Raw genomic sequence first — 16,538 nt, forward strand, 5'->3', positions numbered from 1 at the left:
TCGTGTGACCTTCGAGCAAAGCCTGTCTGCTCTTGGGAGTCTTGGTTTCTTTCCTCCGCGAAAGATGGAGACTGAACAATGACCTGAACGGCGTCTCCTCTTGCTGAGAAGCTGTGTTCATCTTGTCTGGTGTGTGTGTGTGTGTGTGTGTGTGTATGTGTGTGTCTATCTGTGTGTGTATGTGTGTGTGTCTCTGTGTGTATGTGTGTATATGTATGTGTGTGTGTGTATGTGTGTGTATGTGTGTGTATGTGTGTGTATGTGTGTGTGTCTGTGTGTGTATGTGTGTGTGTGTGTATCTGTGTGTGTATATATGTGTGTGTCTCTGTGTGTGTCTGTGTGTGTGTGTGTGTGTCTCTGTGTGTGTATGTGTGTGTCTGTGTGTGTGTGTATGTGTGTGTATGTGTGTGTGTGTGTGTGTCTCTCTGTGTGTGTCTGTGTGTGTATGTGTGTGTGTGTGTGTGTGTGTCCCTCGGGTACCGAGGCTGAGGACTAGTCCATGGAGCCTTTCAGCTTCTTGCGGGACACACAGCCATCGCTGTTGGCTGGCCCCGCGACAGGCCTGCACCAGCCCCCGATCGCCTGCAGGAGGCGCTGCAGACACACCGAGGAGGAAGGGAGTCCCCTGTCCAGGTGGAAGGCCCCGCCGCCGCAGCTTGTGGGATGGGCTTTCGGAGAGGAGGGAGCCCAGGAAACAGGGCTTGGAAGGAGGAGAACAGAAAAGGAGGAGCCCGTTAAGAGAGGGGCCGCCTGAGGGACCGCACCGGGGTTGCACCTGCACTCCGGTTCCCCGTTGGGGACGAGGGCACACCCTGGGGTGCGTGCCGCAGCTCGCTGGCCCGCAGGACCGGGGAAGTCGGCCAGGGCGCGCTGCACACGTGGGAAGCGTTCCACGGCGGGGGCCGAGGCGGCGGCACGGCAGGGAACGCGGGAGGATTTGCAGTCGGACCTGGGGTTCAAGTCCCGGCTGCCACTCGACGTGTGTGGAGCCTCAGTTTGCCCATCAGTAAACGGGGTTGGTGAGGTGGCCCCGCCGGGCTGCGTGAGGCTGGAGAGGGTCCATGTCCCAGAGGCGGCGGCCACCGCTGGGTCCGCAGCGGGTGAGTTCGGGGCAGGAGCCTTGGGCAGCGAAGCGGGACCGTGAGCGGGTGGGCGGCGACCCCCGGAGGCCCTGGCACCCGGGGGTGAAGAGGGGCGCCGCTCCCGGCGGGTACGGGGGTCCAGACCCCCCCGGCGGGTCGGGGAGGCCGATCCCCACTCCCCGACCCCGCGGAGGCCGCTTGGCAGCGCGCTTTTCTCTCCAGACGCCCGGTCCCCGGCTGTCACCTGCGCGCTCGCGGCGGGGCGGGCCGCGGGCCCCGGCGGGGAGGCGGGCCTTGGCGGAGGCTCGGGAGCCGGCCGGGGGGTGGGGCGAGGGGCGGGGGCCGGCGCCCCGCGGGGAGCCCGGCCACGTGATGCTCGCGGCCCGGCCGGGCGGCCAGGCGGGGAGCGCGGCGGCCCCCGGAGGTGGCGGCGGGCGCGCAGCCCGGGCCGCGCGGGACCGGCCGTCGGGGCGCGCATGCCATGGAGAAGCTGGCGGCCGGGCTGGCCGGCCTGCGCTGGAGCATGGGCGCCTTCCCGCTGGACCTCATCGTCAGCCGCTGCCGCCTGCCCACGCTCGCCTGCCTCGGGCCAGGTATGGGGGTGCCGGGGAGGACGCCGGGGTCCGCAGGGAACGGGGGCTCGCTCCCCAGCAGGTGCAGCGGGGCCGGAGGAGCGGCCCTGCCCTCCGCCTCCCCGGGGGCCCCGCGCAGCTCCTGGCGCACCTTCGCGGGGACCGGGGGTGGGGGGGGGGCCCTAGCCGGGGGTCCGCCTCGTCCTGGCCCTGCAGACGGGCTGAGACAGAAACCTGGACCGGGACGGGGCGGGCCGGGCCCGGGACCGAGGCTTCTGGCCCGGCTGGGACCCAGCGCACGGCCAGCCGCCGCGCCCGCCCCGTCGGTGCGGTCCCTTCCCCGTCGCCCTCCGACCCCCGCCTGGCCGCGCCCCCACCGTCCCTTTGTCTCCCACCCCTCCCCTCCCCTCCCCTCCGTCCGCCCGCACCCCGGGGCCTCGGGCTCCGTCTTCCCTCCGCCGCCCCCCAGCCCCTCCCGGTCCCTCCCGGGGCCCTTCTCGCCGCCTCCCGTCGCGCCCCGGGAGCCCCTGGGGTCCCTGGGTGAGCAGTCCGCCCTCGGGGCGTGCCCCGACCCCCGGCCCTCCCTCCACAGCTGGCCCCGCGGCTCCTGGGCCCGGGGCCGGGGCTGCTCCGCTGCGGGGACCGTGCGCGGGGCGAGCGGACTGTTTGGGGACGGAGGCGGCTCGGCTGGGGGAGGGGCGGGAGCCGGGGCTGGCGGCCAGGCCGGGGTTTTGTGTGCGAGAAGAATAGGGTTTGGCCCGCGTTGGCACACTCGCTTCCCTGAATGCTAATGGGGCCGCGGCCGCGGGCTCCCCCCTCTCCCCTGCGCGGGCCGCAGCCGCTCCTCTGCCCGGCGGCGACCGGACCGAATCGTCGGACAGGGGTGCCCCGCAGCCCAGCGCCTCGTCCTCCGGATCCTCAGCTGGTGACCCCGAGGCAGCCCCTGTGGGCAGCGGCTGTGTGTGTCCGCGTGCGGATGGAGTATGCCGGCCGCTGCCCACCCGTCCGCTGGCACCGCCCGCTCCCGGGGCGGGGGCCCTTGCTGAGCCCCGCCGTGTGCTCAGGCCGCCTCTGCGCCCCGTTGATGCTGCTCGCACCCCTGGCGTGTCTCCCACTGCGCACGCCCAACGTCAGGGTTAGTGCATTGTGTTCGCGCTGACCTGCAGGCTCCTTGAGGGGGACATCCTGCCTAACAAAGGTCGTGGAGGGACTGACCCACCCGCTGGATGAATGAGTGAATGAGTGAGTGAATGAATGAGTGAGTGAATGAGTGAGGGAATGAGTGAGTGAATGAATGAGTGAATGAATGAGTGAGTGAATGAGTGAGTGAATGAGTGAATGAATAAGTGAATGAGTGAATGAATAAGTGAATGAGTGAATGAATGAGTGAATGAATGAGTGAATGAATGAATGAATGAGTGAATGAGTGAATGAGTGAATGAGCAGCTGATGTGATGGCCCGGCTTGTCTGTGACCGCGGTGGCTGTGGCTGTGGTCACCGTGAGTGTGAATATGTGATCAAAAGTGTGTCCTGAAGTCTTTTTTTTTTTTTTAAACTTAGGATTCATTCTTTTTTTAAAAAAATATGTTTTATTGAATTTTTACAGAGAGGAAGGGAGAGGGATAGAGAGTTAGAAACATCGATGAGAGAGAAAGACGGATCAGCTGCCTCCTGCACACACCCCCTACTGGGGATGTGCCCGCAACCAAGGCACATGCCCTTGACCGGAATTGAACCTGGGACCTTTCAGCCCGCAGGCTGATGCTCTATCCACTGAGCCAAACCGGTTTAGGCAGTCCTGAAGTCTTGAAGGTCCCCATGTGCCTTATGCATTTGGAAGGGGCCCCTGAGTGGGGCCGTGGGATTGAGGAGTGTCACTGGGGTGTGGGCCAGGTGGCTGCGCTGGCTCAACTGTTGGTGGCCATGACCATGGCAGGGGGTGTTCAGAAGGATGGGCTGGGGCTTAGGGGAGCTTTAAGCGGGGGCTGCAGAGCAGCAGAGCTTCCTCTGCCCAGAAGGAAGGCTCAGACCGCCCCCCCCCATCCTGGCCACACCCACACACAGTGGGAAAGCCAGGTCTCCCCACAGTCCTGAACACATTCAACCCCCTCCCCCGCTTTCAACAAATCCACAGACTTCATGGAGCACCAGCCATCAGAGTAAATCATTTCCCATTCGGTTGGACAGTTAGTAAGTTGTGTCTGAGGGGGCTGGGAAGGAGGCATCCTCCCCCCGCCCTGCCCGCCAGCTGCAGCCAGGAGACAGCTCACCCGCCTCCTGGAAGCTGGGCCGGCCCTCCGCTCCCCTGGAAACCGTTGCTGGGGTTGGAGCCTCCGGGGCCCAGGCCCCGCTCAGCACCCCTGCCCCAGTGCCGCTTCCCCAGGACGAGCCCCTCCAGCTTCTAGTCCACCCCCTTCTCCAGCCACCACCACTGTGCTCCGAAGGCTGGGAGCACGGAGGGCCGACAGAGGGAGAGCCAAGAAGCAGCTTCTCTGAGATGGGTTCGTAGGGGTCTGAGACGTGCTCCCCGCTTCTCTGAGGTCCCCTGAGTGGGGGAGGCTGCCTGTGGCGGTGGCGGAAAAGGGGCTGCCCCCATAAAAGACCCAGGAACCAGCTCCTCTAAGCCCTGCCGTCCTCCTGGCCTGAGTGGCTCGGGGCTCTGGGGAGCCCTCACAGCTGGGACCTACAACGGGCAGCCCCATCTGGACTCTCTCCATTCTCCAACCTGACCCTCCTTGCCTGGCCTGGGCACTGACATGGGGGCTGAGGATTCTGCTGCTGTGAGTTCAGGTGGTTCTGAGGCCCAGCTGAAGTGTCAGCTGCTCAGTACTCTCCCCTCCTCACTCCATCCTCAGCTAGTGTGCGGCTCCCTTCTGTGAGCCCAGACGGCCTCCGCTCAGCGCCTCGCACTTGGCCTGTATTCTCTGTTCACATCTCTTTCCACTTCCCCCGCCCCCAGGCCTACGGGGTCCTGCAGGGCAGGGACTGGGCCCATCTGCTGGGAGGGCCTGGGACAGCAGGCAGTCCCATCAGGTGATGAATGAAGAACAGCCTCCGGGCTGGTGGCTGAGGCCACGTCAGGAGCCTGAGCCCTGAGAGAGGGCCTTGACTCAGCGGTGAGGCCACAGCTGGCCGTCCGTCTGTCCCTAGAGCCTCGCTGACCTGGACAGGGACCCATGGGGAGCTGTCCTGGGGAAGGGTCTTAGGGTGAAGGTAAGGAGGGCATCTTGCCTATTCTCTCTGGCCCTCCTAATGTTCTCTCTTTCTTTCCTTCCTCTTCTCTCCTCCTTTCCCTTCCCAGGGGAGTATGCTGAGGGCGTCAGTGAGCGAGACATCCTGCTCATTCACTCCTGCCGCCAGTGGACAACAGTGACGGCCCACACCCTGGAGGAAGGCCACTATGTCATCGGGCCCAAGATTGACATCCCCCTGCAGTACCCAGGTGTGCCAGCCAGGGGCAGGTGGGGTAGAGCCGGTGGGGGCGGGAGGCTGCAGGGTATTGTATTGGGTAGGGAAGGCTTGGGGGATGCTGCTGGTGACTAGCCTTTCCTTAGAGCGCCAGGGATGAGTGAGGACAGGGCTGGCAGGGTGGTGATTAGGGTTAGGGTTGGAGTTAGGGCCCAGTGGTTTTTATACTCTTGTGTAGGGTCCTGGATCTCTGGTTACAAACCGCTGATTCACGTTTTATTTTAAAATAGATTGTAAACAAGTTTTTAAAATATCCACACTCTTAAAATGCTACAAATCTAACCTTAACCCTAACTAGAGACCTTTGGTATGTACCTCCAGCTGCCTCATTAACCCTTTTTTAAAAAAATTTCTTTATTGATTTCAGAGAGGAAGGAAGAGGGAGAGAGAGAGATAGAAACATCAGTGATGAGGGGGAATCATTGATCAGCTGCCTCCTGCACCCCCCCCCACTGGGGACCAAGCCCGCAACCCGGGCATGTGCCCTTGGCCAGAATTGAACCCGGGACCCTTCAGTCTGCAGGCTGACGCTCTATCCACTGAGCCAAACTGGCTCAGGCTCATTAACCCTTTTTTGCATAGATCCTCAGAATATTTCCTGCCACCATCTTCTCCGTACTGTGCAACCAAAAAACTTCAGAAATGGCCCGGCTGATGTGGCTAAGCAATTAGAGCATAGCCCCCTGGCACTGAAGGGTCTTGGGTTTGATTCCTGGTCAAGGGCACCTACCTGGGTTTCAGGTTCACACCCCACCCCAGACCGGGGTGGGTGCAGGAGGCAACCAGTTGATATGTCTCTCTCACATCAATGTTTCTCTCTTTTTTTCCTCTCTCTCAAATCAATAAAAACATATTTTTAAAAATCGTCAGAAACAAAGAGATGCTCAGGCTGATAATCTGACTGGCACCTGTCAACTTTAATCTCGATTTCCCCACTTTTAGTGTTAAACTCGTTGTTTTTCATTGATTGACTTTACAAGTGAATGTTAACATGTTAGGCTTTTGGATAAGATCGTGCTAATGAACTCCCACTTTGATTTGTGCTCTACATGAGGCTGACGTCTTACATAAGATTTTGCACCACACCAGGAATGCAGGGCTGTTGTGCCCTGTGTGGGAGGGATGGGGGTCTGGGGGTCTGATCCAGAGGTGCCCCCATGGGAACCCAGGATCCCACAGCATTCCAGACACCGGGCTGAGCACTTGCATCATTTCATTCTCACAGCAAACCTGAGACAAAGTCCTATCGGCTCCATTTAACTCACAAGAAAGACAGGCCCCGGAGGGCCAGGAGCTTGCCCAGTTCTGTGATGTAACTGCTACCTCCTCCTCTCCACCCCCAACAAATGCTGGGGACCCTTTGGGCTGGGAAGGCTCACAGCCCCTTCCTCACGGCTACCACTGTTCCCCCTCTGGCCCTGCCTGGGTCTCCCCGGAGCCAGTGGGACAGGACTCAGCTCTTTACAACAACCCTGTGAGGTTGGTGCCCCCGTAATCCCACACCCCATTTAAGAGATTAGGAAACTCTCCAGTGTCTTTGGGACCTGGGCCTGGGCCTGGAGCCCGGGAGGGGGTTCGCTGCAGCCAGAAGCTTTCCAGCCGAGGAGAGGTCCCGGGTCTTCTTGGGATAAAAAGCCAAGATTAGAAATAGTCCTCATGGACTGACATGTGACGTAAGGGGACTGTGCCATTTCAGTTTGTGTCATTAAAAATTTGGGAACCCAAGGCCTAGAGCCTTCTAGGGAACTATGGGGCTCCAGCCCTTTCCCTCATGCTTTTCGGTGCTCCCTGTGTGTGTGTGTGTGTGGGGGTTGTTGGGGGGGGGGGGTTGGCCCGGGTGACAGCTGGCTGCAGGGATGTCACAGCCAGCCCCAACTCCATCTTTCTGGTGGGCGGCTCCGGCCTGCCCGGCTGGGGGAAGGGAGGTCGAGGCCTCTAGGAGGGAGAGGGGCCTGCCCGGCTGGTGGGTTAATGAGGAAGCTGAGTGCACAGCTCGCTGGTTCCTCTTAATGAATTAATAATAGGGCGGGCGGGCGGGAGCAGCCGGCTTCGGACCGCCACGATGGCGGGGGAGGGGAGTTGGGCTGCGGGGCTTGGGACGCTGCCCGGGGCCCACTGCCCAGGGAATAGGGGTACCTGGCACCTCTGAGGCAGCCCCCCACGGCCCTGCCTGGGGCCAGGCTGCTTCCCCAGCGTTGGCCGGGGGCCTGTGGAGCAGCGGCAGATGAGCCCTGGGAGCCAAGTGGCATCTTTCATTTTACAGATGGGAAAACGGAGCCCAGAGAGGTTAAACAGTTCGCCCGGGTCACACAGCGGGGTGGTGGCAGAGCTGGGATTCGGCCTGGCCTGGCCTGACGCCACGCTCTGCGTTTACCTGCCCTTCTTTAGGGAGCCTCTGCCTGGGTCAGGTCTGGGAGGAGGGTGGTAGGCAAGACTCCTTCTCGCTGGGAGGGGCATCCTGTTCTGGGCGGCCAGGAGGAGGGGCAGGCGGGGTTCAGCAGGTCCCCAGAGTCAGAGTCGCGGGGACCTCACGTAGAGGGAGGCAGGAGAGGAAGCGCCCCTGGAGGGGCTGCAGGGGGAGGAAGAGGCTCCCAGGGCCGGAGCAGCACTCCTGGGAGGGAGGTCGCCCTTCCTTCCTCCCGGCAGCCAGCGATGACCGGTGCTGGGCTCCAGGCTGCAGCCGAGGGGGAGGCGGGGGTGGCGTTGGCTGCCATGGTTACATCGATCTTCCCTGCCACATCCTCCCCTGGCTCCAGCCCTGACTTGGCTCCAGCTCTCCCCACAGGGGGCAGCGGGCATTTCTCCATGCCTGGCTGCTTGTGATGGGGGCGGGGGGAGGTGTGGATATGGGGGAGGAGATGGGGTGATGGAGGGGGGCCACCCACTGTTGGGTGGTAGCAGACCCTGATTGCTGCTTCCCGACCCCAGGTCACCGCTCCTGGCCAGGTCCCCTCCCCAGTGTATCCCTCTGCCCTCTAGGGCTGGGGCCCATTCCGGGCCTCTTCCCACCAGGGTCTCAGACTGGGAAGGGCAGGACCTCGGGGGTCTTGTCCCAGCTTCCTCCTGGGCATCGTCCCCTCCTTTCCTTGGCTCATTTCTCTTCCTGCGCCTAGGTGTGGGTGCTGTAGGCTCCGCCCTTGACCCTCTGCTCTTCATACCCTGCACTGGGGGGTGGGGGGAGGGCTGTCTCTGGATTTAGGGGCCCCAGGAACCCCTGGCACTGTATACCGAGTGGTATGTATTCGTGCTGGGAGTGCACTGCGGCCATTTCTCTGAGCCATTTTACCTGCCCCCCCCACCCCCTCCTGTAGGCTGGTGACCTTCAGTCTGTACTTCTGACCAGCTCCCCAAGCTCCTGCCCCACACCCTGCTTCTTCCAGGTGTCCAGTTGCTTTTTTTCTTTCTTTTCTCTTTTTATTGAATTTATCGGGGTGACACTGGTTGACTTCCATCACAAAGATGCACAGAGTTCAGGTGCACCATTCCACAACACGCCATCTGTATGTACACGGTGTTGTGTGTCCACCCCCCAGTCAGGTCTCCATCCATCACCATTTACCCCCCCACACACCCTCCTGTCCCCGGCCCCCTGGGCTTCGTTTTGCCTAACAGCTCTGCTGGCTCCATTGCTGACCAGGCTGGTGGGCCGAGTCCCTTCCTTCCCACCGGACCCTCCTCAGTCCCTCCAGCCTGAGGAGTCTCCTTCCGCAGGCCTCTGGCATCCAGAGCCTTTTCAGCGAGATGCTATTTCACCTCCTGCCATCACTCTCTCAAGTCCCACCCTCCAGGCACTCACCGTGGGGGGCGGGCAGTCTGCTCTGGTGGCTCTGTGTTGGCTCATTCTCTTTCCTCCACGTGGCAGGTCCATTCTGCAAAACTCTTCTCATTCCTAAGATCCCTTCCAACTGCCAGGCACCCTTCCCCCAGCTCAGCGGTCCTCTAGCTCTTTTGTCACGAGTCTGTTGTAGCACTTGTCATAGCCTGCCGTCACGGGGTGCTCACGGTCACATCCACTCTATCCGGGAATCTTGGGAAGCAGACTGTATGTTACCCCGATGTGCAGCCTCTGCTGGGCCTAGCCCAGGGCCTGGCGCACAGTGGGTGCGCCGTAAGTGTTCGTGGAATGAACAAATGAATGGGCTGTGAACGAGGCAACCACCAGGAAGACTACAGAAGCGGAAGAGTCACCTTGTCTTCTCTCAGCCGGTTGTCCTCTCCCCTGTACAACACTCCTCTGTGAGAGGCCTGAGAAGAAGCCACCTGCCCAGGTGTCAGGGCGGTCCACAGCCTATCCCTGTGCTCATGTCGTGGGCACGTCAGACCTGTGGGGCCGGTGAGGTGAGAGTGCGCCACCGAGTGTCGCTGTATGGATGATCGCCGTTCTTTAAAGCCCGAGTCCACTGGGGACATCTGCTGAGCCAGCCAACATGCACTGCTCTAGACTGCGAGTCGGGAAGGCCTCATGGGGGTAAAGCGGGGCGGGGGGGATGGCTTTGCTGGGCTCCCATGAGAGGCCTCTGGGACAGTCGAGCTGAATGTTGGACAGGGGCAGGGTCTGGGAACAGAGCTGGGGTCAGAGTGGCTCTTCCTGGGCCTCCACGACCTGGGGCTGGGCCCCTGGTCTGTCCCGTGGATCAGCAGGTCCAGGCAGGGCCCAATATCATCTGCCCCAACCTCCTCAGAGGAGGACTTGGAGACCCAGCGAGGAGAAGGGACTTGTCCGTGGTCATATCAAGACAGAGTGGGGTTGGGATCAAGCTAGAAGCCAGCATCCCCCATGCCACAGTGATGTTTGGTCAGAGGCCAACGCTGTGTCCGAGTATTTGCGTTCTAGTTTGCACTTGGGTTTCTCTGGGAAGGCAGCTGCTGGCCTCATCACGCACCCACAGCTCCGCGTGGGGCGAGGGCTGGGCTCTAGCAGCTAGCGATCTGTGCTCACTCCCCATGCGGTTTGAGCCAGTTGGCCCATGCTGCTCCAAACCTGCCCTTCTGCCCACCGGAGTTCCAGAGGGGCTGGCTGAGCTGAGGGGAGCAGGAAGTGGGGACCACGAGGTCTCTTGCCAGGCTCCCAGCAGGTGGGCCCACCCTAGCCGCTGCATCTCCTCCTGTGCAGGGAAGTTCAAGCTCCTGGAGCAGGCCCGGGACGTGCGGGAGCCAGTGAGGTACTTCAGCAGCGTGGAGGAGGTGGCCAGCGTCTTTCCCGACCGCATCTTTGTGATGGAAGCCATCACCTTCAGTGTCAAGGTCAGGCCTTCTGGTCCCAGGCATGGTGCCCCCATGCTGTCCCCTTCCCTTCAGAGCAACTCTGACCCTGGTTGGAGGGTTGCCTTAGGGTCCAGCAGGTAGAAGGTGTCCCAGTGTGACTTCTGACTGCCTCGTGAGGGCCATTGGCACAAAAGGGCCATGACCCATGAGCTGGATGTATGACCTTCTGGGCTGAAGAACTTCCTGCAAAAGATAGGAAGCAGGAGGAAGTGTGTGGAGGGTCGTGCCCTGACTTGGAGACCTTTTTGGAAGTCTATCCTTGCATCCACTGGTAGGGGTGGTGGTGGGGGTGGGGACAGAGTGCAAACAGTCCTCCACTTGTGTACAGATAGCTCTTTTTAAAATATATTTTATTGATTTTTTACAGAGAGGAAGGGAGAGGGATAGAGAGTTAGCAACACCGATGAGAGAGAAACATCGATCAGCTGCCTCCTGCACCCCCCCCACACTGGGGATGTGCCCGTAACCAAGGTACATGCCCTTGACTGGAATCGAACCTGGGACCTTTCGGTCTGCAGGCCGACACTCTATCCACTGAGCCAAACCGGTTTCGGCTAGATAGCTCTTTATAAGCCCTTTTCTTATCCATTAATTCTTCTCAGTAGCCTTGTTGAATGGGTGGAGCACTATGACCCAAATTATAAAGATAATAATGATAAAAGTGGTCACATATTGAATATTTTCCAAGTACGTCACTATACATATAGTCTATTTAATCCTTAGAGCAACTTTCCCAAGGAAGTTATTAGATGAGATAACCATGTGGCCTCTCTAGGGTGGAATGTGGGTCCCTGATACTCCTCTCCCCCCCCCAGTCAAGTGCTCTTGATCTGGTCTCAACCCTGGGGCTGCCGTCCTGGGTCCTGGAGAGCCTCCCAGGGCTGGCTTTCCCCGGGGCCCTGGCTGAGGCCTCCCCGTTTCCGGGACCCCCAGGTGGTGTCGGGAGAGTTCAGCGAGGACAGCGAGGTGTACAACTTCACGCTGCACGCGGGCGACGAGCTCACGCTCATGGGCCAGGCGGAGATCCTGTGCGCCAAGACCACCAAGGAGCGCTCGCGCTTCACCACGCTGCTGCGCAAGCTGGGCCGCGCGGGGGCCCTGGCCGGGGTGGGCGGGCCGGGAGGCGCCGGGGCCGCGGGCGGGGGCGCCAGGCCCGTCAAGGGCAAGATGCCCTGCCTCATCTGCATGAACCACCGCACCAACGAGAGCCTGAGCCTGCCCTTCCAGTGCCAGGGCCGCTTCAGCACGCGCAGCCCGCTGGAGCTGCAGATGCAGGAGGGCGAGCACACGGTGCGCGCCATCATCGAGCGCGTGCGGCTGCCGGTGAACGTGCTGGTGCCCAGCCGGCCGCCGCGCAACCCCTACGACCTGCACCCGGTGCGCGAGGGCCACCGCTACAAGCTGGTCAGCATCATCTCCAAGACCGTGGTGCTGGGGCTGGCGCTGCGCCGCGAGGGCCCCGCGCCGCTGCACTTCCTGCTGCTCACCGACACGCCGCGCTTCGCGCTGCCGCAGGGCCTGCTGGCGGGGGACCCGCGCGTGGAGCGCCTGGTGCGCGACAGCGCCTCCTACTGCCGCGAGCGCTTCGACCCCGACGAGTACTCCACCGCCGTGCGCGAGGCGCCCGCCGAGCTGGCCGAGGACTGCGCCAGCCCGCGCCGCGCGCGCCTCTGCCTGCCCGCGCCCCCGCGGGGCCCCGCGCCCGCGCCCGCCCGCGCCCCCAGCCCGCCCGGCGGCGACGGCGACCAGGAGTACGTGAGCCCCGACTGGGCCGGCGCGCCCGAGCCCGCCGCCTCGCCCGCCGAGATCCCCTACGAGGAGCTGTGGGCGCACCAGGCGGCCGAGGGCCTGGCGGAGGGCCGCGCCCGGCCGCCCCCGGGGCCCGACCTCATCAACTTCGGGACGGGACCGCCTCGCCTGGAGCCCGAGGCGCCGCCGCCTCCGGTCCCTCCCAAGTCCGAAGCTGTGAGTGGAAGGCGCGGCGCTGAGCTCGGTCGCTCGGTCGCTCGGTCCTCCAGGGAGGGGCCGGCCGGGGGGGGGGGGCTCCCTGTGGGTGCCCAGCTCTCGGAGGGTGTGACAGAGGGTGGCCCATGCGGAGGGAAAGGGGAGGCACAGGGGAAAGGGTGGCAGGAGCATTTGTACTTGGGGACAGCAGGGACGGAGGCTGGGAGCCGTGGGACAAAGATGCCAGGAGGTCTCCAGCCACAGACCACTTGCCATGCGTCTAGACAGCGCTACCCAGCAGGTTTCGCCCACAGTCTTGTACGTTGTCCGGTGAAAAGCAGGTTCCATGGTGAAATAAGTTTAGGAAATGTGTGCAGGACCTCCAGCCTTCCACTCTTCTCCACTTCGGAGTTACAGCGACTGGAGTATTAAGGCTCTGGGAAGGCCCGCGCTAAGGAAACCTGCTTATCTCACAATTTCCCCACTTACTTGTGCACAGAATATGCCCATTAACATCCCATGGAGTCCACTTTGAGGATCTGACCGATAAGTAAGAGATGCAGGTGACAGATACTTCAGTCCCCTCCCACCCCACCATGCCTCTCCCCTCTTCTTTCCTTTTTGTGTGTGGAGGGAATGTCTATTTTTCTGATTTTTTAAAATTTTATTTTAAAGAGTAAGACAGGGCTCTATTTAAAAAAATTTTTTTTTATTGATTTCAGAGAGGAAGAGGAAGGGAGAGAGAGAGAGAAAGAGAGAAACATCAGTAATGAGAGAGAACCATTGATCGGCTGCCTCCTGCACACCCCACACTGGAAATTGAGCCGACAACCCAGGCATGCGCCCTTGACGGAATCGAACCTGGGACCCTTCAGTCGGCAGGCTGACGCTCCATCCATTGAGCCAAACCAGCGAGGGCTTTCTGATTGTTTTTTAATCTACTTTTCTACATTCTTTTCCTGACATTGTTTATAGGTTTCCAGGGCAGTAGAAGACTGTGTATGCTGTGGGCTCTTGAGAAGTGAAGCAGGCTGGAGAGAGGAGGGGGGATGGGGTGGGCAGGGGAGGCGGCTGGTGGAGGAGGTGGGGGGTCAGGCGAGGCAGCCTCTTGGCAAAGTGGGGCAAAGTGTCAGTGTGGAGTCCGTTGTTGTTTGGGAAGAGAAAGAAGGAGCGTCCGCTGCCTGGGGACAGAGGGTGGAGCCATGCCCTCTGCTTGCAGGTGAAGGAGGAGTGCCGCCTTCTCAACGCCCCGCCTGTGCCTCCCCGGGGTGGCAGCGGCAGCGGCTGGCTCCCTGGCAGCCCCCCGGTGCCCCCGCGCTTCCCCAAGCTGCAGCCTGTGCACTCGCCCAGCTCCAGCCTCTCCTACTACTCCTCTGGCCTCCAGGACGGGTGAGCCCCTTTCCTCTCGGCCCTGGGGTCTCCTGTGGTGGGTCAAGGCAGGGGGAAGGGGAAGGGAGGCCGGGCTGAGGAAGAGGAGACTGCAGGCTGGGGGTTCAAAGGGTGCAAGTCCTTGAGCTGTACCTGGGAGCGGGCACGGCTCTCCACGGCCCTGCTTCCGTCTGCTCCTTTCCTAAACGTGAGGATTGGACGGGAGCATGGCGCTGGTTCCTTCCAGGCGGGGACTCTGCCCCAGGATGGTGTTCCTTGCTATTTAACTTTTTTTCTTTTCTTTTTTAATATATTTTATTGATTTTTTACAGAGAGGAAGAGAGAGGGATAGAGAATTAGAAACATCGATGAGAGAGAAACATCGATCAGCTGCCTCCTGCACACCCCCCACTGGGTATGTGCCCGCAACCAAGGTACATGCCCTTGACCGTAATCAAACCGGGGACCCTTCAGTCCGCAGGCCGACGCTCTATCCACTGAGCCAAACCAGTTTCTGCTATTTAACTTTTTTTACGTGATTCCGTTTCATTGACTTTTCCCTGGGGTTGGGGGTGCCTGAGGAAAGAATAGAGCAACCCCAGAGGCCCCGGGCCCTGAGGGCTGGGGTCCGGGCCTGTGCTGCTGAGACCAGCGTGGCAGCCTCCGTGGCCAGCGGAGGGGCGGTTTGCAGTGCCATGTGTGTGACCTGCCGTGTTGCCTCTTGCTCTGTCTTACCCTCTGTGCGTGTGTGTGTGTGTGTGTGTGTGTGTGTGTGTGTCTGTCTCTCTGCCCACAGCACGGGTTCCCGCAGTGGCAGTGGCTCCCCGTCACCGGATGCCTACTCCCTCTATTGCTACCCGTGCACCTGGGGAGACTGCAAAGCGGGCGAGTCCTCTAGCCGCCCCCCGCCGCCGGGACCCCTGCCCTCCACCACGCAGCCCAGCCAGGCCCCGCGGGCCCTCGCAGAGCCCCTGAGCAGCCGAGCGGCCTCCCTCTTGGGGGCTGACACGCCTGCCAAGACCTACCACGGCTGCCCGCCGCCACTTCTCAAGCCCTCTCACCCCCAGAAACGCTTTGCTCCGTTTGGCGCCCTCAACCCCTTTTCCGGGCCTGCCTACTCCTCAGGCCCTTCCGCAGGCTCCTCTTCGGGGCCCACGACCGTCTCGGCTGCCCTGGCTACCTCCAGCCCTGCCTATTCCCCAGGCCCGGGCTCTCCGGGCCCGGCCTTTTCGGCTGCACCCACCTCCTCCTGCCCCACCTCCTCCTGCCCCACCTCCTCCTCCTCTTCCTCTGAGTGGCAGGAATCGGCCCTGGAGCCCTTTGACCCCTTTGAGCTGGGGCAGGGTGGTTCTCCAGAGCCTGAGTTGCTGCGCTGTCAGGAGCCCAGAGCTGTGGGGGTACCTGGGCCTGGACCCCGCCTTTCGCCTCTTGGACCCCCCAAGGCCTTTGAGCCTGAAGGTTTAGTGCTACGGCAGGTCCCCGCTCCACTGTCACCAGCGGCCCCCAAGGGGCCCAAGGCAGGTGGAGCACGCCTCCTCCTCACCCAAGGGCGCCTGGAAGGGCCTCCTGCCAGTCCCCGGGAGGGCGCCACGGGCTGGGGGGGCCGGGAGGCCTCCTGGCAGCCCCCCGCCGACCTGTCTGCGCTCTCTCTGGAGGAGGTCTCTCGCAGCCTGCGTTTCATCGGGCTCTCCGAGGACGTGGTGAGCTTCTTCGCCCGAGAACGTATCGATGGCAGTATCTTTGTGCAGCTCAGTGAGGACATCCTGGCTGACGACTTCCACCTCACCAAGCTTCAGGTCAAGAAGATCATGCAGTTCATCAAAGGCTGGCGGCCCAAGATCTGACCTTCCCGGCTGGTAGCTGCGCAACCGGGAGGCTGGCACAGAGGCCTGAGGCCAGCCGTGCTCGGCAGGGGACAGCGCTCCCAGAGGCAGGTGCTGCCTGGGAGGATGCTAGGTAGCCACTCTGTGAATCCAGGGGAGCCACTCTTGGAAACGGGGTCCTCTGGGACCAGACCCCCCTGCATGGGGACGGCTTGCCTTTGAGTGTGCAGAGGACGTGGGGAGAGGAGCAGAGGCCCCAGGCCGCACCTGCACCTGGTGAGGCACTGGCTGTGACTCCCATGGTGGGGGGCAAAAGCTGGCCTTCATGGTGACCTAACACTGCCCCACACTCTGAAGATCTTCACAGACGACTCGCACTTCTCCTGTGGGTGCCGGTTAGCAGGAAGGGAGTCTGTAATTTAAGCACAAATCCCCCAGGTGCCCTCTCTCCTCTGTGCTCTGGGGACTTTTGGCCTCAGCTGCCCCAGGGTCGGGGTGCCAATTTCAGGACCTCTGCGATGCCCTTCCCTCCCCCGCTGCTGCACCACGAGTAGGTCCCTGGCCCTGAGCACAGGTGTATCCAGTACACGCCCGTGCCGTTCACCTCGGAGCCCCACTCCGGGTCTGGTTTGTGGGCGTTGGCTTTGGAGGAGCACAGCGCTGCCCTTTGATGTACGTGGCTCGTTAGGGAGGCGGATGCCTCCTGACGCCCTGGGCTCCCCTGAGCTCAGTGCAGCTGGCTCTCACCCTGCCAGGGTGGGTCCAATCTGCAAAGGCTCTGACTCCACGGACGAGCAGGCTGATTGACCGGCTGCTCCTTGATTCTGACAAGTGGCTTTCAATCACTCCCACTTGCACTGGTCTCCTGCCCCCATCACTTGACTCTGGCAGACACCTGCTGTCCTTCCCTGGTTCCGTCAATAGTGCGCAGGTGGGATGGCTGGAAGCACAGTGGCTTGGGAAGACCTGCCCTTGCTCACGTGCTTTAGGGCCCGTCTCTGGGCCCTGGATCTCG

The 16,538-nt window shown here is 61.7% G+C and overlaps 2 protein-coding genes across 2 annotated transcripts; one reads left to right on the forward strand and one right to left on the reverse strand.

Moving 5' to 3' along the window:
- Positions 1-492: 492 nt before the first annotated feature.
- Positions 493-1,560, reverse strand: LOC129151910 (basic salivary proline-rich protein 2-like). Its single transcript, XM_054728518.1, has one exon. It carries the CDS (start codon positions 1,558-1,560, stop codon positions 493-495), a length of 1,068 nt encoding a protein of 355 aa, XP_054584493.1.
- A 3-nt stretch (positions 1,561-1,563) lies between these two features.
- GAREM2 (GRB2 associated regulator of MAPK1 subtype 2) lies at positions 1,564-15,544 on the forward strand. Its single transcript, XM_054728292.1, has 6 exons — positions 1,564-1,675; positions 4,957-5,097; positions 10,237-10,367; positions 11,322-12,353; positions 13,552-13,721; positions 14,497-15,544. Exons 1-6 carry the CDS (start codon positions 1,564-1,566, stop codon positions 15,542-15,544), a joined length of 2,634 nt encoding a protein of 877 aa, XP_054584267.1.
- Positions 15,545-16,538: the final 994 nt, after the last annotated feature.

Source organism: Eptesicus fuscus, chromosome 16 (assembly GCF_027574615.1).
Source record: "Eptesicus fuscus isolate TK198812 chromosome 16, DD_ASM_mEF_20220401, whole genome shotgun sequence".
In the NCBI taxonomy this organism is placed as follows: domain Eukaryota; kingdom Metazoa; phylum Chordata; class Mammalia; order Chiroptera; family Vespertilionidae; genus Eptesicus; species Eptesicus fuscus.

Coding starts and splice junctions, on each gene's coding strand:
- GAREM2 (XM_054728292.1), top strand. CDS start 1,564: ATGGAGAAGCTGGCGGCCGGGCTGGCCGGCCTGCGCTGGAGCATGGGC. Junction 12,354..13,551: donor TCCCTCCCAAGTCCGAAGCT/GTGAGTGGAAGG, acceptor CTCTGCTTGCAG/GTGAAGGAGGAGTGCCGCCT. Junction 13,722..14,496: donor TCCTCTGGCCTCCAGGACGG/GTGAGCCCCTTT, acceptor CTCTGCCCACAG/CACGGGTTCCCGCAGTGGCA.
- LOC129151910 (XM_054728518.1), bottom strand. CDS start 1,560: ATGCGCGCCCCGACGGCCGGTCCCGCGCGGCCCGGGCTGCGCGCCCGC.